The sequence below is a fragment of the Penicillium hordei genome, assembly GCF_028827395.1.
Source record: "Penicillium hordei strain IBT 12815 chromosome Unknown utg000001l_segment0_segment0, whole genome shotgun sequence".
Taxonomy (NCBI): Eukaryota; Fungi; Ascomycota; class Eurotiomycetes; order Eurotiales; family Aspergillaceae; genus Penicillium; species Penicillium hordei.
Window position 1 is genome coordinate 8186315 of NW_026623142.1, and position 24034 is coordinate 8210348.

Below are 24034 nucleotides of genomic sequence, written 5' to 3' on the forward strand. Positions count from 1 at the left end.
GAAACTCTCCAAAATAGTTGGTATTCTTCACAAATGAGCTCGGGGCTCTAGTCTTATACAATGCTGCTTGTCCAGAAGTCATGCAGCATTATACAGAAAAGGAATTGAAAACAGGAGAAAACCAAGTAACAAGAGGGGAATTAAACAAGTCAAAAGATCCGACCAACGCCAACATGCCCAAAATTCAGAATCATACAGTACAACGCTAGAACCGAAAACAAAATATCTTTCACTGTGCCTTCCGTGAATCAAGCCGACTCCCAAAAACCGGGGAGCCATGGCAGGATGCGTTTTGGGAAAGAAAAAGAAATAGAGACATGGAAGAGTGAAAAGAAAAGCAAAAAGACGGCCGTAAATAGTTCATACATCCAACCCACCATGTCTCATAAGTCATCCAACGCCGAAAACAATGCATAGAATGATCAGCTGCTGGTGCTGGGGATATGTTGTTCAAATGAGCCCCGAGGGACTGCACGAGGGGAGTTGGGTCCTCGTAAATAAGGAGAAAATAGATGACAGAACCCGCTGAAGCGGGTAAACATCGCATCCACGGAGAAAACTCCGGGAGTCATGAGATTGAAACGTGAGAGGCAAACGGAGTCCCGGCAGGAGAGGTCATGGGCCGAGAACTGTAATAATAAAAGGGTATTTTATCCGCTAAGCGCATGTCCGCTCAGGATCGCTTGGGTATTGGCGCGGGTGAGTGTGGGTGGGGAAATATGAGGGGAATGGTCCAAGCCCGCGCCAGAGCTGTGAGCGAAGTCTTTATGGGAGTTATTCCAGTCATTCTCGCCGAGAACAGTTAGCCAGTTATGGCCCACGTCCTGGCGAAGAACTTCCAGCTGCTGGCGACAGAACTCTTCATCCATCGTCCTGTCCTTGCCCTGCAAAGCCTGTACAAGAGGAGGACTCGAATGCACAGGTTTTTCAGGGCTTTGGATGCTTGACGATCCAGAATGTGCAGCGCTGTCCAGCCTCCACGGCTGGTCAACGGGGACAACAATCGGATGGTCAACTGGCGGTTGGATTTGCTGAACGGGAAGGGCTGGAAGAGCTGTGCTGCCGGCGTTGCCTGCGTTGCCCAGACCATCGGTAGTAAATGGATTGTCCACCGAGATATCGACTATCCTGCGTCGTTGGAGCTTTTTGCGGCGGTTGGTTCCCCCGTCACTTTCCTTCGGATGTGTGCCATTAATGTGCAAGTCTCCCTCGTCTTCTTGGGGCTTGAAGATTGCAAGATCGTGGGGCACTTTTGAGATAGTAGACTTCTGCACGACACTTGAGTCATCTGCCGGGCTGGAGCGTACAACCGGTGCAGCTTGAGGCTCTGCAACTCGCTCAACAAGTTGCTTCCTCTCGGTGTATCCCGGACCTCTGCCGTCAATTATAATGTCCTCGGAATAACCAGGCGTCCGGCGGAATAGATTCATGATCACAACTCGATATCCAGAGTGGGTCTTGACGAACGGATTGCCAGACACCCAGATCTCCCGTATTTCAGGGAGACTAGTCAGCCGTGCAATCTCTGTCGGGTCTGTGAGGTTGTTGTCACGAAGATCCAATCTTTCCAAAGAGAGCAACCGCTCAATGCCTGCAAGCGAACGAAGGCGATTCCCGCGGAGGGTAAGAACGGTGATGGCGGGAAGGGGATTCCGGGTGAGGGAGTGAAGAGACTCAATCATGCAATGCGACAAATTGAGGGCTCTCAATGCCACCAGTGACGCTACGCCGTCAGGAATCTCCGTCAAGAGGTTAGAGGACAGATCAAGGGAGTTGAGACTGTTGGCGACAGGGGCGAGGCTGGCAGCAGAGACAGATGTCAGGGAATTTTCAGGGAGGCCCAGGTGTCGCAGGAATCGCCATTTTGAAGGCGAGAGGACGTCTGCGAGTAGGTTTGTAGAGCTTCCATTTCGATGGCCGGTAGAGGTGTCGCTTGATTCAGAGCTTGCGGAGCCCGTGCGACGAATTTGACGAGACTGGCCTCGGCGGTGACCGTGCTTCGTGTTCGGTCGAGTGGGAGAGACACTCCCGGCCCTGGCGCGAATCTTGGCGCCTTCTGAGCCGGCTCGGAACATCGGGGAAGATCTGGGACTGGTGCTGGTTCCGAATGCTGTATCCACGATAGGAGACCCAGGGGCTGAGATGGAGTTGGCCTGGTCAGGGGTGTGAACTGGCTGACTGCTCCATCCCAGTGAAGGCGACTGTTGAGACTTGGCAGACCGTCGGCGGCGTTTATCAATGTCGTCCAACACAATTCTCGTTAAAAGATCGGCCGGATCATCTAAGTGGGCTCTCTTGATGGTCAAGGTGCGTAGTTGCTCAGACAATCTGTCCCAGCCATAAAAAGAACGGTAATCTAGATCAATAATCTCTAAAGCGCTCAAATTCTTAAAGGAGTGCAGCGGCACAGCCGTATCGAAGGGAAATTCTTCATATCCAGAGATCAGAGGAGCACGGTGGTCTGGGGCAAGACGAAGACACGGGATCTTAGTAAAGGCAGAGTATAAGTACTTCAGGTCCCCTTCCAAGGCGGCCTTGGCCTTGTCCGATTTGGTTGGGGTATCCTTGGATCCAAGGCGGAAAGATGACCAGAGATCAGTCATACCAGACATCACACTACGAACACTGGACACCGAATGGATGGAGGCCCGGTCGCCCCGGGACTGTTGGGGCTTGTTCAGGAACGAAACATAGGATTGCGAAACCTCGGTGTGAATGTTCTCCAGTCTGATGTTCATAGGGCCCACGGCAATGGTCAATTCCTCAAAACGGGAGAGAAGGTAGAAAAGGTGGTGGGGAGTCAATGTCAGTTTGGCGGTTTTGGCGTTCTGCGACATGAATTTCAACGCTGCGGATGAGAAGGCCGCGGCCAGGGTTGACGAAGTCGAGGCGAAAGAGCCACCAGGGGTCAAAGGAACACTGGGTGATTGTGGAATAGCATTTTTGGTGGGTTGACGACGGAGTTGTAGTGCATTGGCGAGGGCCTTTTCGTGAGTGCGAACGTAGCTAGCGACATTCTATGGTAACCATGCGCGTTAGCTGTCTGTGGGACCATGTACCCAGACAATCTCTATCATCTCAATGATCAGGCGATCGCTGTATAGAGACACAAACCTTTATGAAAAGTTGTCCATCCCCTGTGTTGATTTTCTCCATGGCGTCAACGGGGGGTAGTATGGTGGTGGACCGGGAGAACTCTGAAGATGGATAGCTCAACAGATGTTACCAGATGTAGTCGACATCTTGCTTGTGCGACCCGAATGAGACCCAAAAAAAAAACGAGCAATCGAGGCTCTAAATGCGAGGGTTAGCAACGGTGTGCTGAAATTGATCAGTCTCATTGGAGATGGAGGGGGGATGTTGGGGAGCCCGGGAGGCGGGCAAGTGAGAAAGGATGATACCTGGAGAATGAAATATGGAGAGTCAAAAAAACGACTCGATCTCCTCTCTGAGACCTCGAAAAGTGAGATAGAGATTGGAGAGGAATGACAAAAGGTGAAAAGGGAAAAGGTGGTGGCACGGGGTAACCAATTATTTAGCTAAATAATACAGGCTTATCCTGATAACACAATACACAGCCCATATACGCCGTAATACACGTTTACCAACATTTTTATTTCCGATTTCCGATTTTTCCTTTTATCAGCTGAGATATTTCAAAATGATAGTCGTCTGATATACTTGCTGATTGGATTTTATTTCTCCTGATATTTTTTATTCTGACCTCGTGAATGCAATTGTCCGATTCTGGTTTCTCTACATATACGCTGTCCTCTTCCTAAAAATTTGACCTATCCAAGTAATCTATAAGACACAGACTACTCCGTGCTCCGTACTCCGTACTTAGTCTAATACCGTATAACCATAACTAATATAAATAAATATTTGCTGCTAATGCTGCAGCTACTATACCCGGGTGGGAAGTGGCGAGCCTATGGGGACAGCGCCTAGGATTTTAGTTCGCCGAATTCGCTCCCGCGTCTATCAAAACGATTAGTACCCTGGTAAACCCCCCCTACTACCCTATAAGGAGATCAGGAAATTTTTTCGATGGTTAGCGAAGATCAGTCTGTGATGGCTTAATCCCTCTTGCATAATACAACCATAGAATTCGCACATAGCGTCAACATTATGAGCCGATCGTGGAGCAAGGAACTCAGACCATATGCTATCGGTGGGTCCTGTACCGAGGGGCTCTCTTTGATCGACGTAAAAAAAAAATTAACATCTTCCCATTCATGCAGTTGAAAGTTGAAACCCACCCCCTCCTGAGAACTGTTGAAACTTGTCATGAATCCCATCTTGGTGGCGGCGTGTTGATCAATCTCCGACGCAGCCACACGCAGGCAACCTCAGTCCACGATGCAGACCGGGTGGGAATGCCGGCATAGTTGCCCTGTGCTCATTTTGGCCCGCTTTTCTACTTTTTTTTATTGGATCAAGTACTCCATACGGAGTATCATCTGTTTATTTTCCCTAAACTACTCTGACTCTTCAACGCAAACCCCGAGAGTACGACTCATACGCCGTGCCCTTACCAAATATGTCGTTGGTCATCTGTAGGCGCTGAAGGGGGTGCAGGCGATCAAATCAGGGTTCAGATGGAAGCGAATGATCGCACGAGGCACACGATTGGCGGGGGCGCACATGCATGGGAGCATATCTGCATGCTCGCAGGATGCCTCCCTCCTCAAATGGGAAATAGTGGATGCAGTCATTCAGAAATTCAGCGAGAATGAGCATAAACAGAGGACCTGGTTGGCGCTATACCTTGATGAATCCCCGTAAAAGAACGAATCAGCGACCTTCAACTAGAATTCGCCATTACGCTATCTAAGATCGTCGGAGTCCGTCAGCTCGCACTGACATCTGACATTCCTTTGGAGAGTGGAGACAGGAATCGGAAATGTGTTTTAATTTTCTTTTTCTTTTACTCTAAATATACTCCGTATATGAACGCCAGAAAATCTTCTGATGACATCAATAACTTACGAGACATTAGTGTCACAAAGTTGAAGTAAATATGGTTTCATCCCATCCATGGTTCTACTCGACTTCGTCTCCGATATCAGCTACACCGCTTCTACGGAAAACGTTGGAACGGATAAGGGCGGCTGTCCCATGGTTCCAGTGCTACCCCTTCATCTCTCTTTAATTCCTCTATTTTATCTCTAGAAGGAACTGTGTTGACCGTTGACATCCCCCTCCCCTAGAATACTATTGTATTTGCGACACGAATTATTATATTGCGAATGTTTCATATTTGAGGATCAAGGACAAATGCACCTCTAAACTTTGTGCACAGGTATAATTTCCCATTTATTCTTTTTTTTTATCCCTGCGACAGATCCTAGAGCGCGGGGTATAAGTGTAGTTAGATCAAAATATTGAGAACTAACATTCCAGGACTTTTATGTAAATGCGCCGCAAACGCTCGGTTCAACTTCAGATCCCAGCATTGCTGCATGCGACACTGCACTTTTCATGCGAGGAGTCTACAGCATCCCTGCCGTTATTGAAGTGTGTGTTATGAATCGCATATGTACTCCGTGTGTACCGTACCATATGGACACCCCCTGTTCTTTCCAGAACTCCGTACTTCGTATAACAAAAGGAAACGCCAATCTTTTTCGCTGATCAGGGCTAAATACCCCCTCAAAAACCCCCTCAAAAACCCCAGGTATGTTCAACACATGGAGATTACACCTTTTGACATAACTAAGGGGGAGGGGACACATGATATGATATCAACTAGATCTACATTGCCCCTCTGTGCTAAAATATTGTATGTACATATCCAGTACTCCGTACCGTAGACAACATAAAACAAAGGCCAAGTTGGTCCTGAGTAGGAAATGCTTTCGGGCGTTGCCCGGCCTCGGAGACCCGAGGACATTTTCCACACCCTTGGACGATCCCCGCCAAGTACGCAGTGCGATATGGGACATACATGGGCGTTGAGTCTGCTCATTGGCTGAAACGCGACACGGGTCATTTCCAGACGCATTCCCTTGCCAAGACTAAATGTGGCTCGCTGAGCTTTTTTTATTTTGCTTTTGCCGCTCATGTTCGAGGAGTACTGGGGGTTAGCTTCGTAAGCGGGGGAAAGCTTTCTCACCGGCTCTAACAACGCCACAATACTTCGCGAGGGAAGATCCATGATCTGCATATGGCCAAATAGGGAACGATGACTCGAGTTTGGATTGAAGATAGCGAAAATGCCAAGGCGTTCTTGACTTCAAAGAGCGGGGCATTGGAGAACATGGTAATCTTGACATGAGTCGCACTTAAATTCGGCGCTCCCGGCACGTTCAGGGATGTCGTAAAAGGCTAAAGCAACACAATAAACTAGCGGCTACCGCGCAACACGGGACAATAAATATTCTTCCTGCTGTGTGCCGCTACAAGACAAGCCGAAGGTTGCGTCCAAAATGATGCTTAAATCATGTTAGTATAAGCGAGTGTAGAATCGCAAAGTAGCAATGGAAAGAGATGGCTTATAACATGTTTGCTTTTCGCGTCTGCATTTAAGACTTTAGCAGGCTGATCAACGTGATCAGCATTGACGACGAACACAACCGAAAGGAGAAGCGTCCGGAATATCCTCTCATAAACGGGTCTAATTATGGACGAATCCTGCAGCCCGTGACGACGCTAAGGATATTTAGTCGCTGCAAATCATCCTCGGTATGAGATTAAGGGCCCGTTTTTAACATCAGGTGACCGAAATGACGTTTCCTTGTCGTATAATATAAAAAAGGTGGCCGATATTCCGATCTACTACTTCATAGTTTATGTCCGATACCAAGAGCACAGAGCACTTCCTGGTCCTTGATGCATGTGGCTACAGTAATGTTGGCCCCTGCTGCCAGCCCATAGGCTGCTTTCCCGGGCCTCCAATTCGGCTGCGACAAACAAACTCTCCCGCCTACCAATCACGGGAGGACACTGAGATTTTCCTCGATGTTCGCGCCGCCGAGCATGTAGCGGTGAGCTATAGTATGATTCTTTGAGCTGGGATTAAAGAAATCTCGCATTTAGCCTTGAGAGAGGCGAGCGCGATGACCCCGCTAATTGAGCATTGAGCCATTGAATAGCAGATTGCATGAAGGGATGCTAATTACCCCCAGATGGCGTGCATGGAGGGGTACATTCCAAGGATTTTTCAATGCCATCGCACGGGCGGCGGTATTGTCGTACTCAAATGCCGCAGGATCTCAAGGTGGGATGATGCCTGCCATAGTTTCTCAAAGTTAATTGATTCACTCTCGATACAAAGAATGTTGAGCGAGGTTGAAAATTGCGTGACCATGAAAAATTCAATCCTAAATAGATTGCTACTGGTAGATCTACACAATTCCCTCGTTTTTGAGAACAACAAAGTTCTCAATGGGAATCAATTGCTGTTTAGCTACCGAGGCATCCATGGTTCGGTATGTTTTTTATTTCTTATCTGGCGGGGCAAGATCTGGATGACTCAGCTCATATAAAACGAGACTAGCTGTTTTAGGAAATACACTAGCCGCAATATGGGGATAAGCTACACGTGACGCCAACGTCATGATCCGTACAACGTAGCTTCCCCAACCGGATTTCCAGGTACCTCTTGTGACTTTCAACATCTTCGTTGGTGTATTCAGAATGTGTTGAACATGACCACTGAGAAGAAACCCGCATTGTACGACCCTTACGATCCGGCCTGTCTCCCTGACTACGACCGCGATTTCATCCAGCCCGATGAACTTGACCGATTCGAGAAGGCCCTGAATGCCCCAGAAGCCTCCCCATTGACAGCCATCAACGACTGGCGCCCGATTAATCAAAGAGTCCGCAAGAGTCGGGGTCGTCGGAAAACACCAAAGCGAAGCAAGGATGAAACGAGGGAAGGCGTGCTATATACTGTTCTAAAATGGCCCTTTCTCTTCATTGTATTCACGTGGCTCACAGCACTGAGCTTTGGCTATGTTTTGGTGCGCGTCTATATATTACTGTATGAGCAGTGGGTGACATGGCGGGGAAAGAGGGAAAGGCTACGTCGAGAGCTATCTTCACAGAAAAACTACCCTGACTGGCTGAAAGCAGCTCAGGCGCTGGACGTCCATCTCGGAACCGAAAATTGGAAAAAGACAGACGAGTACGCTTACTACGACCACCTCACTGTCAACAAAGTAGTGTCGCAACTGAAGCAGCTGAGGAAGGATGCGGAATGGGAAATGAAAAATGGTCGGGTTGGCTCCAGCGAGGTACCTGTCATTGAAGATCTCCGGGCACTTTTGGAGGCTTGCGTCAAAAACAACTTTGCCGGTGTGGAAAATCCTCGGATATACAGCGAGACCTATTCGGGAACCAAGGAGCTGGTTCAGGAATACATTGATGAAGTGCACGCATGCATACAGATCGTTTTGGACAATAAACAGATTGACAAGGATGACAAGTATCAACTTTTCAAACATCTCGATACAAACTTCGGACGCACCGCTCTTTGTCTTTCGGGTGGCGCTACATTCGCTTACTATCACTTTGGGGTTGTAAGAGCGCTCCTAGATAATGATGTCCTCCCAGAAATCATAACTGGCACGTCAGGCGGAGCACTAGTGGCAGGGCTAGTCGCGACTCGAACCGACGATGAGCTGAAGCAGCTGCTCGTTCCAGCTTTGGCGCATCGGATTCGCGCATGTCACGAAGGGCTGGCAACTTGGATCCATCGCTGGTGGCGAACTGGTGCTCGGTTCGATACTTTAGATTGGGCCCAGCAGTGCGCCTGGTTCTGCAGAGGCTCGACGACCTTTCGCGAAGCTTATGAGCGGACCGGGCGCATTTTGAATGTCACCTGCGTGCCCTCGGATCCTCACTCACCGACTATCCTGGCCAATTATCTAACATCCCCCGATTGCGTCATATGGAGCGCTGTGCTTGCTTCGGCGGCTGTTCCAGGCATTTTAAACCCGGTTGTATTAATGACTAAAAAGCGTGATGGAACTCTTGCGCCTTATTCGTTTGGACACAAATGGAAGGATGGTAGCCTGCGGACCGACATACCTATCAAAGCGTTGAACCTACATTTCAACGTGAACTTTACGATCGTATCCCAGGTAAGATTAATTCAGACCATTTTACCCTTTTGTTACTAACACTACCTCAGGTTAACCCCCACATCAACCTCTTCTTCTTTAGTTCCAGAGGGACAGTAGGGCGACCAGTCACACACCGCAAGGGCCGTGGTTGGCGCGGCGGCTTCCTCGGCACTGCAATCGAGCAGTACATCAAATTAGACCTCAACAAGTGGCTTCGAGTTCTTCGACATTTAGAGCTCCTACCACGACCTATGGGCCAAGATTGGAGCGAGATCTGGTTGCAAAAGTTCAGTGGCACTGTGACTATTTGGCCCAAAACCATTCCTTCCGATTTCATCCATATTCTTTCCGATCCTACTCCTGAAAGACTCGCCCGCATGATACATGTCGGCCAGCAAAGCGCTTTCTCCAAGATTCAATTTATCCGAAACCGGCTTAAGGTCGAGAATGCGATCATGAAAGGACTACAAGAATCCAGAACGGGTGGACGCGCACTCTCCCCGATCCTCTCCCGCCGACTCCGCAGTCAAGAAAATGAACATCCACACTCCACAGTTGAGCGTATAGATGAAAATTTCCGCGAGCGCGATGGGTCTAGCTACAAAAGCGAGTCCCGTTTTGGTGACTTGTCAGATAGCATGTCCCAGTCGACCAACTCATCACGTCCTCAGACCCCAAGTTCCCGACGGGGAAGCATGGTCGAGGAAATAAGACGCCAGTCTGCCGTTTTCTTTGACGATGCGGACTACTATCGGGACGAAGACGCCGTGGTCATCTGATAAAAAATACAGGCGGCTCGAGCGGCTCCATCAAAGTTTATGGCTCAGACTAGGGTCTTTCTACTTCGGGGCACCTGCAGCCCTATCTCATCATGCTACTCCGCACTTCCCGCTACTTTGGATATCCAATATCCAGAATGACAGGCGGCTCTTATCGCGGGCACTTTCAGATAGTACACCCGTTGTGCTTGTCTAGGGTCTTTCCTTTTCTGTTTCCCACTTACCCCCCCCTTCATCAGCATAGCAAGGTGTCTTATGTCTTATTGATATGCATTTGATCATTTTTGGCCTCGCCTTTATTCTGCGGCCGTTGCACTCGATCACATACTTCGCTGTTCCTTCTTTTTCTTATCAAAATGGGCTATGCGTGTACATATACAGCTTCACCCGTACGAATACTACGGTTTGGAGTATACATATTATAATCAACTGCCTCAGGGTAAATTTGCCGGATTAATATAGTATCAAAAACTATCATCTGCTACAATTCGGCTTGGCCGAGCGGGGAAGTATCAAAAGTGACATCAGCTCCTATGTAGGTAGCTTCAAATGGCTTCCACAAGGTTCTCAGCACTATATATTTAGGAAATTGGTTTTTTTAAATAAATAACGAGTGGCCCCATGCTAGTAACTTGCAATAACCGTTTTCTTTTTCAGTTCTCGTCTGTTATCCAAACGTAGAGCATTTATATGTATTAAACTTACTTATACATTTCCAGCCCTGTATCAGGACAATACACCGAACACTGCTGCACGGTAATATAGATACAACTTAAATCACTTGTAAAATGAACGCAAATGGAATTATAAATGAGGCAACTGAGCTAGTTAGTTACCTAGTTAGATAACTAGAGTTCATAATCTTGCTGTAAAATATCTATTATGGTGTCACATACAGCAATGAAGATAGTATGTACACATATTAGATCTTTTGATAAGCTTGTTTAGGTGGCCTTCAAGTTAGAATAAGTATAATCTAGTATAATAATTCTGGTAGTTGATGGTTTAACCAATCGCTTGATGGGATAGATATTTTCACTATTGATGTACTTTAATGGTTAACCGAACAATATCTCCACAGCATCAGTGGTCTAGTGGTTATGATGCTAGTCTTCCATGATCAGGATTCTTCCTTTTCAAGTTAACTGGCGAGGGGGGTTCGATTCCCTCCTGATGCATTCTTTTTTTTCCCCGATAACAGATTTGGGGAGAGGATTTTCGCTGAACTACGCTTTTTTTTTAATCTTCTTTATTTATTTAATCTTCTTTATTTTTTGTAGGCTAAAAGAGCCCAGATAGTAGCAGCAGGGTTAATTAACACATTTGTACATACGGAGTACATGGAGTTATATTTACCTACAATCTTGGGACAGAAATAGGCGGATATCGAGCTGTAATCGATATGTAACTGATAGGCGTTCGTCCAATGTAACATTGTTAAATTAGTCTGCACGCCCCGAATTGGGAATTGGGCTGGTTAACGTCATCGTACATCAGAATTGATAAGGACTCGCCAAATTCGTCTCGGATACGTTAAGCGTACGAAAAGTAGTTCCAGGCTGGCAGTAATTTGGTTCGAAGCAACACAAGAGTTAGGTTCCATAAACGCGAAGGCCGCACCTAGGTATCCAGGTTTCTAATTGCATAGCTACTGTTGTTCTGCTATGTAAGCTTGCTGTTAATGTGCGCTGGTGTTCATTAAATCTCAAATGAAGTTTATATAATCTGCCGTAGAAGAGTATTAATAAAATTCAAGATTGTTATGTTTTGACATATATATATATATATATGTAGTCTACAGCGCAAAGCATATTAGCAGGAACAAAAATTTCATGGAATAAAATAAAAACCTAAGCACAGCAGGAAATCACTCTGTTCGTCGGATACGAATGCCACCATGCCACCCAATCCACCCCTTCTCAGCTGGGCCACGAAGAAGACAAATAATTAGCGCCGCCCCAATAAATGCCAAATTAACACTGCCCGACAGAATCCAGCCCCCTTCACTGTAAAGACGATTCCCAACAGAGGTACCCATAAGCTGACCACAGAACACGCCAATCATGTATCCGGTGTTAATCCGATTCCGCGCCTTGGGCGCAACACTGTATATTGAAACGCGATTGGCAATTTGACTCATCTGCAGACCGAAATCCTGTAGCGCAGCCTGGAGAATTGGGCCTGCGACAGTAAAAGTGCCTGTATAGGTACCGATGCTGATACCTGTGATCATGATACCAAAATTAACGAGGATGGAGAACTGCGGTACAAATTTGTCGATCACGTAGCGTGAGAAGAGTGGGCCCAGGAACATGGGCGTAAGACCTGCCAGAGAGAATAGTCCAATGGTCAGGGTTGGGTAGTTGTATGGATCGCCGGATAGGAGGAATGTGAGTGTTGTCCAGAAACCGGTGAATGTGGCCGAGAGGAAGAATCCCATGAGAGTTGCCTGAACAAGCACCGGGGATTTCCAGTAGTATCCGATGATGGAATATAGTATCTTGAAGTAGGAGATATTGGTGTTTGTTGATGGGTAGTCCGGCATGAACAGCCATAGAAGGGCGAAAATGAGGAATTGGAGGGCTAGTGATAGCCAATAGATATTTCGCCAGTGTGAGTATTCTGCGACTATACCCGAGAGCAGGCGGGCAAAGAGAAGGCCTAGGACCAGTCCCGAAGACACGATTGATAGGGCTGTTGCACGACGAGCTGGGGGGACGAGATCTCCGACGAGAGGGAGCATGACTTGCTGTATAGACGGTAAGATTTGTGTTCTGCCCAGAGCATTGGATATGCTTGCTTGGAACCACTTACTGGAGTTACAGTCGTGACCGAAGACAGATAACTTAGAACAAGGAATACCTCGAATGACTTGGTGATACAGACACCAATCCACAATGCTGCAGTAACAAGCGTCAACAGCAAAACGAAGTGCCTTCTTCGAACCAAGTCCCCAAGAGGACAAAGAAGGATTAATCCCGTTGCATATCCAGCCTGGCTGCAGGTCGGGATTAATGATGCTCGCTCATGCGAGACGTCAAAGAATTGGGCAAGAACATCAAGAATGGGATGTGAATAGTACAGATTGGCAACCTGTACGACTAAATTAGCAGTGATTATGGCATATCTGGATACTTTTCTATGGCACACCGTGAAAGTTCCCGAGAATGCGAACAGGATATTCAAAGGCAAGCCGAATTTAGTCGGATTCTCTGTATTCCATCGACATCGCGGCGGTGTCCATGAAACGACACCGAGAAAGCGTCTCCAATACTTTTGTTTCCCCAATGACTCTTCTGTCGAGCTTTGAACATTGACATCATGGCCTTTTTCGTCTTCACCAAATCCCTGGATCGTGGGGGAATTAGAGCGTGCTGAGGTGATCGGCAATAGTTCTGCAGGACTTTCAATTTGAGAGCTGGAATGATTTTCCGCTCTTTGGGTGTCCCCTACAGTCATTTGCTAGGGTTTGAGATATTAAGTGACTGTATGCTCTTTTTTATCTCAATGACTCAATGACATCAACGAAGGCCGAAAGACATGGGCATTAGGGTTAGGGGATTTATGCGAAATAGGGCCGAAACAGCTTGAAGAAGATTATTCCGTCGACCTGTAGACTAGGAATATCTGAGCTAGTAATAATCCATAGCCGTAAGGCTTAGTTATATATTGCGTGAGATATTGATTAGCAAGAATCGCCATTCCACCCCCATTTCCGCATGCATTTCCGCATTACCCCCACATTCCTGTGGGCAGATCCGCTATTAACCCTCCGTACTTACCCCTCCCTATATATAAATGTTTACCCCGCTATTCCTCTATCATTAACTATAACCTTAGATCTCTATCAGAGCCCTAAAACCAATGAGGCCGTTTATCTTGATCACTATTTCGGATCACTGCTCGGCAGTCTTATATAACACTCATTCGGAGGCTTGAAGGAGAGAGTCTTGAAAGATTATATACGCACAGGAGGTATGAGAAATAAGTGCTGAATACCTAGGCGTCTGCATCTCTCGGAAGAAACCCAACTCTACAGCGAAATTCGTGCATCTATAAGGGTAAATATTTATATAACACATATTTCACGATCGTTTGAGGATATTCAGGGTCTGATATTTGCTTAACTTAGTGTAAATTATTCAGCATATATAAAGTCTTTGGAAATGAAATGAGGATTGAATTGAGGGGAGTGCAGAGTAGTAGGACTTTTCATTGCCTGCCTCATGATAAGGATTATTGTAGGAATCTACAGGACTTCTGGTATTGATTGTGCAAGCGCGATGACCACAATGAATAGAATAGGTAAGGTGGATTCCTCACAAGGGTTGCATCTTTCAAACCAATTAATTTTTTCGGGGGCCAGCGGTTAGGGTAGATAGAGCATGCATACAATTGCATGCGGTTTTAGAATTAGGGCGCATCACCTGGGGGTATTACCCACCTCCCAGCCTATAGGTATGATTTACAAACACACCTGTACAGGAGCTGAAAAAAAGGAAATGAGTAAGAATAAGCCTGGGCAATCCTGGTCCTATGAATAGTTAGCGCCGTATTTCCCGATTTAGTAATGATCACCGACACCTGGGCTATTCCAGGTGATCAGGCACATAAGTTGTATGTTGTATGTTGTATGTATTTAGTAAAGAGATTTCGCCATTTACTTTTCTTAAATCTGGACTATTAATTACTTGTCCTACAATTTTTTTTATTATTTTTTTTTATCTATTCAGATAAAAACCTTACGACAAATTCCTCGAGTCCTTATTTATCTTGACCATCCATCAATTTCCCTCAATACACCGCAGTTTATCTTGCTACTTGCACCGTGCAGTACGATAGCAAAATTCTCGAGATATCTGAAAGGCTTGATGACTGTAAATCATTCCCTGAGGTTCCCATCTCTCGCGGGATGAGCAATGGATCAGAGAATAAGTGTCACTTGACAAAGCTGACACGTAATGACTACGCTGTCGGATGGATCTGTGCATTGTTTGAAGAGCAGACTGCTGCGACTGCTATGTTAGATCAGGAGCATCCTGATCTCCCTACGCCGCCTGATGATCCGAATACGTACACACTTGGGTCCATCGGGGAGCACAATGTTGTCATAGCCTGTCTACCAGAAGGAAGAATGGGTAATAATGCAGCGGCCACTTGTGCGACCCAAATGGCGCGCACTTTTCCATCCATCAGAATCGGCCTGATGGTAGGCATTGGTGGTGGCATCCCTCCCAAAGTCAAACTCGGAGATGTTGTGATTAGCATTCCTGTGGACCAGTATCCAGGAGTTGTTCAATGGGATCTTGGCAAGGCAGAAGATGGCAGGAAATTCAGGCGTATAGGTGCTTTGAACAGCCCTCCAAGCACACTTCTGACAGCTGTGGCCAAATTGAGAAGCAGGAACAGGCTCAAGAAACATAGGCTTCTACCCCAATTTCTACAAGAGATGGGCAAAAGATGGCCAGATCTAGTGCCCCAGTACAGCGAACCACCTTCGGAGCTAGCCGATTCTCAGAACGAAGTGCGCATGTCACGATCCAACTTTTCTGTGATATGGGATATGATACTGGCTCTTTTTGGTTATCTCTTGGGATGGCAAATTCTAGCCCCTGCAGATCGTGGTGGCGAGCTCGTCCAGTTGAAGTCGACACCAAAGCAGCAGGGATTAATTGACGTGCACTACGGTCTGATAGCCTCCGGAAACCAAGTCATCAAAGATGCTGGGCTTCGTGACAGTGTCAATGAGAACCTCGGAGGAAAAGTCTTGTGTGTTGAAATGGAGGCAGCAGGGCTGATGAATGACTTCCCCTGCATTGTCATACGGGGGATTTGTGATTATGCCGATAAAAGAAAGAACGACGAATGGCAGCCATATGCTGCAGCTGTGGCTGCGGCATGTGCGAGGGCTCTTCTGGAATATGTGCAGCCAAGTCATGTCGCCAGCGAGCGCCCGTTAAGAGATATTCTAAACCAAGGTTAGTTTAAGAACTTGAATATATTAGACATGCTCTGATAAGGATGTTAGTCAACCGTACTATTGGTAGAACAGAAGCTCAAGTTCAAATAATGAGCTCCAAATTTGAAAGAAAAGAAGACCTGGAACTTCTGGATTGACTTTCACCAATTAATTACGGTCATCAACAGAGCCAATTTCTGAAAATGCAACAACCAGGAACTTGCCATTGGTTCTTACAGTCGGGTCCGTACAAAAATTGGCGAAGCACTTCCAAGCAGACGCTATTTTGCCCAGGTATTCCCGGAGCAGGAAAAACAATCATGACCGCAATGGTTGTTGACGACCTTCGCCGAAGCTTTGCCGACCCCACCGTTGGAATAGCTTATATATATTGCAATTTCAATCGGCGACACGAGCAAGGTATCGACGACCTTGTCGCAAGTTTGACGATGCAATTAGTCCAGAGCCGGCCTTCTATACCAGAAAATGTTCACGGTCTTTATCACATGCATATGAGACAACGCACAAGACCGTCATTTGATGAACTTTCGAACGCTCTATCATCTGTGGCGGTGTTGTTTTCAAAAGTGTACATTATTGTGGACGCTTTGGATGAAGCCCAAGCACCAGATGGGCGCATTTCAAGATTCCTGTCTGAAGTGTTCAAACTGCAACACACAACATGCCTCAATTTCTTTGCTACATCAAGACCTATCCCATCGATTGAAAAAGAGTTCAAGGGATGCGGTTCACAGAGCATATCAGCATCACAAAATGATATAGGTGTTTATCTCGATCGTCACATTGATCGGCTGCCGGTGTTTGTGCATGAAAAACCAGAGTTGCAACTGGAAATAAAACGCCAGATTATAAACGCAGTTGATGGGATGTTAGGAGTCCCAATTCTTTATTTTCCGTGAATTATACTGATATTCTACGTTTACCAAGGTTCTTGCTTGCGAAACTTCATCTGGACTCTTTGGTTGGAATTAAATCCCGACGGCTGTCAGAATTGCTCTGCAAAAACTTCCCAAGGGGTCGGAGGCATACGACTTTGCATACCACGAGGCGATGAGAAGAATTAAAGGCCAAGTAATTCATTCTCAAGCATTAGCAGAACAGACTCTCATGTAGATTTCCCGTGCAAAGAGACAGCTTTCTATCCAAGAGCTCCAGCATGCGTTAGCGGTAAGACCGGAATTGGACGAATTTGATGAAGAAAATATTTCACAAATTACCGACATACTTTCCGTTTGTGCTGGATTGGTGACAGTGGACAATGAGAGCAACATCGTACGACTAGTCCACTACACAACACAAGAATATTTCGAACGAACGTGGAAAGATTGGTTCAAAGATGCAGAGGCAGAGATCGCAAAAACCTGTGTATCTTACCTCATGTTTCGTTCGTTTGAGGATGGGCCTTGCCAAAGCCGCTTACAGTTTGACAGTAGACTGAAGGTATATAAGCTCTATGACTATTGCGCAAAGAACTGGGGCCATCATGCCCGCGAAGCGTCGGCTGTGTGCCTAGAAGTCATGGACTTTGTAGCATGTGAGATGAAGTTTGATGCATCAAAACAGGCATTACTGAGAGCCAGAAAGTGGCGACATCAGGAACACTTCATGAATCTTACTCATGAGACCGAAAACAGAGTGACAAGCCTTCACATCGCATCGTACTTTGGTGTAACGGGACTTGTGAAGATGTTACTCGGAAAGAGTCTTGCGATCAACTCCCAGAATAGGTGTGGCCATGAACCAATTACCAGGCTACAACTTGACGACGGGATCGACATGGAAGCAAAAGACCACGAGGGGAGAACGGCCCTGGACATGGCCGCAGAGTCTGGCCGTGGGGAAGTAGTCAAACTGCTGATTGGCCACGGGGCCAATATAAACGCCCGAGACAATAATGGGAGAACTGCCCTTTCCATAGCAGCAGAGGCTGGACATGAGGCCGTAGTCAAATTGCTAATTGATCAGAGGGCTGGCATGGAGGCAAAAGCCAGTGGTTTTGACCAATCGCCACCGGCATGGGCAGCAAGAAATAGACATTGGACAGTGGTCAAATTACTCTTGATCCGGGGTCTTGATATAGAAGGAAAGGACGGATATGACAGAACAGCTCTATCCTGGGCCGCAACGCATGGAGCGGAGGCAATTATCAAGTTACTGCTCGACAAAGACGCCGATATTCACTCAAAAGACCGCTCAGGCTACACACCGCTGTCAAGAGCAGCAAGGTCAGGAGCAACGTCAATTATCACACTCCTGCTCAAGCACGGGGCAGAAATCGACTCTGCTACGATTGACGGATGGACACCCCTTCATTTCGCCTCAAAAAATGATAATCCCGAGGCTGTCAAACTTCTTAAGAAAGGGGCAAATATCAACATGACAACAGACAGCGGATCTTCAGCATTGAACATTGCCTTGCATATGGGTAATTCCGTGATGGCCATGCTACTCCTTGAGCAAGGTGCTGATATCGGAACGAGGAAAAGAGATCGGCAAACTACTATTAGATGGAGGCGCAAACATCAATTCCATAGCGCCAGATGGGAGGACGCCACTCCATTTTGCCTCTTTTCAGGGCCACGTTGAGATAACCAAATTATTGCTACAGCAAAAAGCAGACCCAAGATTAGCGGATCATGAGTTCCTCACGCCACTTTATCTAGCCTCGCGAGAAGGCCACCTTGAGGTAGTTAGACTTCTCTTGGAGAACGGTGCAGAATGCCAGCGCCAGGGACAATGATGGATGGACCCCAATGCATATGGCTTCATGTAACGGTTCTCTCGATTTAGTGAGTCTTCTTATCGAGAAAGGGGCGGCAATCAACGTTAGGAGCACCCGTGGACAGACACCAGTGAATTGGGCTTCGATGGGATATCAATCTGCCGTGGTGAGAACTCTCCTTGAGAATGGGGCCGACTTCACAATTGCAGACGACACCGGGACAACACCTCTTGACTCTGCATCTGAGGTTGGTGATCCACAAACAGTCAGAGCTCTCCTAGATTATGGGGCGGAGAGCATACTTGCAAATGAGCACGGTATTATACCACTTCATAGAGCTTCATCAGGCGGCCATCTCGAGGTAGTGCAGCTACTCCTTGAGTCTTCAGAAGCTAGCCTTGAAATTCGGGATAATTGCGGTCGCACACCTCTTTTCCATGCTGCTGCAAGGGGTCATATCCAGACTGTCCGGTTGCTGCTTTCATATTCCGCTCTTGCCAATGTGACTGACCGCTATAAAACAACTCCGCTTTGCGCCGCAGCACGGAACGGTCATGCCGAGGAGGTTAAACTGTTACTTCCGTTGACAGACATTGAGAACCACTTTGAGGATGGATTAGGTCAGAATCTAGCCTGGTGGGCGGCAAAGTCCGGGTGTGTCGAAATCATCAACCTTGTGCAGCAATGGGCTCAAAAAATGGGGTTCGAGATCGGTGAGAATGACTTCAGTCTTGGGTCCTCTCCAGTTCCCCCCGATGAATATCCCGAATACTGCGATGTGTGCACTCGCTACATTATGTATGGTGGCCCCTACTACCGTTGCGAAACTTGTTATTATGCTCTTACATGCGGGGAACGTGCTGAATTTGGGTTTCAATGCCTCGATGCCTCTCACAACTGCGATCTCTACAATCCTTGAAGCTTGCTTCTACTCCCACTTCCGATCCACTAGGCTCTAGGCGTCATTTTGTGTCTTAAAATTGCCTATCAAACACAAGCTTATAAGGGAGTTCGAGGATTTCAGGGAATAGCAACAACAAAGCTGTGGCCAAGTTGACACTAGCGGTTGAAGGTTTGCCCAACGGGTTCATATGGGTGTTTATTACTCGTTTCAGCCCCAAATCAGTCAGGTATATAGACACGCCGCGCGAGTCAGCACGATTGTTCCACCTCAAGCGGGTTCTATTTTCCTTGGAACAAGCTGTCGAGGCTGCCGAGCATTGTTCAATCTTAACTCATATCTTATCCATCTCTCGGGCATTTTACTTTTACTGGTTAGACCTGATTCAAGGAAGCCCTGAACGTAGAGAATTCCAGTGTCCAGCAAAGAAGTGAGAGTAAGAGGGGATCCACTACGTGTAGGCCTATACTTCATGTGTCGGGGTCTGAATCTACCTAGTTTCCCCTCCAATTCTGATCGCCAGGACGCTGGTCTACGATCAAACATAATAACTGGGAGATATACGGTTAGCCCGGTGTTTTTGGCCTTGATCTGGCCAGATATCACGCCTACGGCATAGTTTGGAGGAAGCACGGCCTTCTCCCTATGTATGTACAAGAATAGTCGGCCGCTTATGCGCCCTTATCACGTCTTTCTGAATGTCTTGTTGGCCTTTTTAGGTGTATACGAAGGCGGTGGAAAGAGCATTCTTCTATTTACTAACCTTTGATTCGCCCAAAGCCGCTTTGAATACAATGGCTGGTAAATTAACTTGATAGTCTTGGTTTTGAAGTTCTAATCCATATGATACACATTAAAAATGAAGGCTAGTTGTTCGCAACAGTCAGGAAAGCAGGTAGAAGCATAAACTGGTATCAGATGACAAGCCATTTTTCTGTAACAGCCTTCGCCGTCTCTGCATTGCCGCTGAGAACGTGAATACACTGCAGCGCATAAGCGGCCTCGCGGGAGAAATCCTCAACGCAAGGCTGGCCAGTGGGCGATGAAGTCCCCTGGGGTTTGCCGTCATCGCCCGTAACCAGACCAGCACCATCTGTTGTAGATGTGGGGTCTTGAAGAGACTTTTGCTTGGTCTGTTCTTGAATCTGCTCGCCGAGTTTCAACACCCGGTCGTACCCATCGATAGCAAGATGAGCCAGACCAAGCGAGTGCCAGACACGAGCGAAGTTGAATTCCATCTCCTGTTTTTCGGGTAGAAGAGTTCCCGGCTTCTCTCGAACCAGCCGGTATTCATGCATAAAGGATAGTCCTTGCATGATGAGGTAGTGACGATTCTCGGATTGTCGTTTGAGAGAGTGGTGGATGAATGAGAGGGCGATGGAGAGAAGAACGGCCGGATTTTGGTCGTCTAGGGCGTATGCTCGGAAGAAATAGTTCAGCGCGGGGTAGAAACTGTTTCCAGAGTACAGCATGTGGCCATAGAGCACGAGAAGAGCAATGTCTAACGATTTCGCGGTGATAGGCTCACCGGCTTCATCCCGTGTCGATAGAGTGGCGCGCTCTTTCCAGACAGAATGCCGAATGGGTCGAGGGGTATCTTGTGGCATCGTGAAGTCTATCGCCTTGATTTGGCGAAGCATGAATTTCATGTTTCCCGAGGAATGGAAAAGAGATCGGTGAGGGTCGCCACATAAGTGGCCCAGCATGGAGAAAAGTCGATAAGTGTCGGTGACAAACTGGTATTCTTTGATGAACCAGCGGGCTTCATTGGCCAGTGTCTCTTCATCTCGTGCGCGGAGAGCGCATGCTATAAAAGGTGTTAGTAGATAATTACTTGCTAGTGAAATAGACGAACTCACTAAACCAGCAAACATGGATTAATCGCGACTTGGGCTTAGAGTGCAACCAGATACTTGCAATCGCCGCAGAATCAAGGGTCTCGTAAGCTTCTTCTGGCTCGCCTTGTTCTGCTACGAGTAGAGCGTATTGCAGGAAGATGTCAAGCCATTCATCAAATGGTATTCCGTGGTAGTCAGTGGGAATGGCGCCTTGCAAGGGCTCCTCTGAGACATCTCCTAAATGTGACATTAGCATGGTGTATCTGGATGGATTGAGCAGGATGACATACCTAAGGTTTCTTGAAGACGGCCCGCCATTTCCTGCATTTCATCCATCATTGTGCCATTTTTGGTCTGGTTCTTGGATTTTGCACCAGTCGAATACCCCCTAAAGGCAATACTTCGGTCCATCGGATAGAACGCGCGATTGTTCCGGAAATCTCGCAATAGAGCATCGGCAATGTCCAGCCAATCCTCAATGGCTACAGGGACACCATCTTTGACTTGTGGATTCAACTCCAATAACTTCGCATACAAGAATTGAATATCATCAGTCCTAGTACCTTCGCCAGGTTGCGCCCGTCCTTTGCCGGGGGCCGAAGGAGCTGCGTTCATCAGTGTTGCTGTCTGTGCCGGTTTGGGTGCTATTGACCGGAGGGGTTCTGATCCAGCAGCCATCTTGAACTCTATGGCAAGCTGTTCAAGTCTGGTGTCCTTTCTTCTTCCCCGGCTGCGAGTTTCCTGCCGGCCAATCAGAACTGCCTCGCCGACATATTTCATAGCCTGCTCGCTCATCCCGAGGCTCTCATAGAGCTTAGCTAGTAGTACTCGTGACTCCATATGACTAGCATCGTGTTCAGCGACGAGTAGATAACAACTTTCAGCATCTTCCATCTTGCCCAGCTGCATACAGCAATCAGCCATGGCCATGAAGAAGCTGATATCGGCATGTTCAGCGGTCTGCTGGATGGGCGTATAGTATCGGAGTGCTTCTTCGAAGAGGCCGACTTGTTTTAAAGCATCTGCCACTTCCCTGAAAAGATCACCATAGTCGAAAATCCGGGCACCTTCGGAATCGTCTTCTGGGTTAAGCCATTCAAAGTGATGCTGGTTGTATCTGATTAGTATTTTTATTCAATCATTCGTTATCTGGCACCAAACTCACCAATGCCTCGCTGTGATGCTTGTCACCCAATTTAAGGCGGAAAACACCCATTTTTATCCGAAGCTCTAGGGGAAGGCCAAGCCCATACGACTCTCGAGGCCATTGACCGGGAATAAAACCATCGGTTTTGATGCGTCGAGGCGAATCATCGGCGTCCCATTCTCTGTCGTCATCTTCGTGGCCGTCCCACGCTGAGTCTTCTCCGCGACCTAGAAGCCAACGTGCAAGTATTTTTAAAGAGATGAGCCCTTCTTCGGGTTGTTTGAGATACCCAAAAAGTTCAACGTAGATATTGAGATCCGACCAAGTGAACTCGGAGTCCTCAGGGTTGAGAGACAGGTAGTGGTCAATGCTGTCCGCATAATAATCTGCTGCTTTTTGTACGTCATTGAGATCAATGTACGTCTCTGCAAGATGGCGCAGTGCTCTGGCACTGTGTGGGCAGTCCTTGAGTAGTCTCTCATACTCAGCTGCGGCTCGGCCATTGTGGCCTAGCTCACGATAGATAGCTGCTCTCTGGAACCGAATATTGGTGTTGCCGGGGCTGACCTCGAGGATACGGCTGTAACAATAAGCAACATCATGCAATGCGGATTGCCGATCTTCTCCAGCGCGATCCAAGATGAGCCGAGCAACTTTGACCCAGACACCTGGATCTTTCGGCCTTGTATGAGCTCCGTTGAACAGAGCTGCCAGGGCTTTATCGTTTTCTCCTTGTGCGAGGAAAATTTCTGAGAGCAAAGAATGAGCAGCGAACATCTCGGGATTAATCTGAATCGCCTGCATCACCAGCTCAATGGCCCGTTCGTAGTCTCCATCAATGAAGGCAGAGGTAGCCCCCGAATGAAGATGTTTGAATTCTGGACTGGGCTCTAGTGGTTTGCGGGGTCCTCTTTTGATGCCCTTTCCGCCGCGAGCGCCATACCTTCCGGAGAAGCGTCCACCTCCACGACGGCGGCGCCTGCTGGCGCCTGAATGATCGTCGTCATCATCCTCCGCTAGTTCATCCTCCTCAGACTCACTACTATTCTGTTAAATAAAGTCGGAGATGCGGTATCTCAGCATACATACCTCTCGCTTTCGTCTTCGGATAAGGCAAAGTCCTCGTCCGATATAGCTCCATCGCCAGGCACGGGAGGATACGATACTGGGGGATACCCACTGTCATATTCGTTTAAGTAGAAGCCATCAGCCCCTTGCTCTTCTTCGACTTCGCCTAGGCCTTCGGTGGGATCTTGAGGACATTGATTGATGCTTTGGGGTTGAGTTTGTGGGTTTTGGTCTCCAAACAAACGAGGATCAAGCACGGAGGAAAGCATATCCCCGACGTCAAAAGATTGCTCATTTTGCCATGGATAGTGAACAGTTTCATCGATATCCGGATATGTCGACTCTCCCTCCTGCATTTCCTCATCCAGAGGAATCCCGTCCGGGTAATGCTGGGAACTCATGGCCACTGATGATTCAAAGTTCAATAGAGAGTGTTTCCCACTGATGATAAAAGGTATAGCTTAAGATAATCATCAGCGATGTGGATCACCAAGGGAAGTTCATTATCAATCCAGTATAGTTGAA

At 47.4% G+C, this 24034-nt stretch overlaps 5 protein-coding genes across 5 annotated transcripts; 2 read left to right on the forward strand and 3 right to left on the reverse strand.

Annotated features, from left to right (window-relative positions):
• Positions 1-650: 650 nt before the first annotated feature.
• On the reverse strand, positions 651-3156 carry N7537_003121 (leucine-rich repeat domain-containing protein; the record flags this gene model as incomplete). The annotated part of the gene is made up of 2 exons (XM_056894179.1): positions 651-3017; positions 3115-3156. The coding sequence occupies 2 exons, from the start codon at positions 3154-3156 to the stop codon at positions 651-653; spliced, it is 2409 nt and encodes an 802-aa protein (XP_056759174.1).
• A 4496-nt stretch (positions 3157-7652) lies between these two features.
• N7537_003122 (patatin-like phospholipase domain-containing protein) lies at positions 7653-9853 on the forward strand (the record flags this gene model as incomplete). Its single annotated transcript, XM_056894180.1, has 2 exons — positions 7653-9092; positions 9143-9853. 2 exons carry the CDS (start codon positions 7653-7655, stop codon positions 9851-9853), a joined length of 2151 nt encoding a protein of 716 aa, XP_056759175.1.
• A 1867-nt stretch (positions 9854-11720) lies between these two features.
• N7537_003123 (MFS transporter) lies at positions 11721-13312 on the reverse strand (the record flags this gene model as incomplete). The annotated part of the gene is made up of 3 exons (XM_056894181.1): positions 11721-12602; positions 12668-12946; positions 13004-13312. The coding sequence occupies 3 exons, from the start codon at positions 13310-13312 to the stop codon at positions 11721-11723; spliced, it is 1470 nt and encodes a 489-aa protein (XP_056759176.1).
• Positions 13313-17609: 4297 nt separating this feature from the next.
• N7537_003124 (uncharacterized protein) lies at positions 17610-19474 on the forward strand (the record flags this gene model as incomplete). Its single annotated transcript, XM_056894182.1, has 2 exons — positions 17610-18294; positions 18624-19474. The coding sequence occupies 2 exons, from the start codon at positions 17610-17612 to the stop codon at positions 19472-19474; spliced, it is 1536 nt and encodes a 511-aa protein (XP_056759177.1).
• An 896-nt stretch (positions 19475-20370) lies between these two features.
• N7537_003125 (tetratricopeptide repeat protein) lies at positions 20371-23910 on the reverse strand (the record flags this gene model as incomplete). Its single annotated transcript, XM_056894183.1, has 5 exons — positions 20371-21263; positions 21316-21531; positions 21585-22401; positions 22460-23480; positions 23531-23910. The coding sequence occupies 5 exons, from the start codon at positions 23908-23910 to the stop codon at positions 20371-20373; spliced, it is 3327 nt and encodes a 1108-aa protein (XP_056759178.1).
• Positions 23911-24034: the final 124 nt, after the last annotated feature.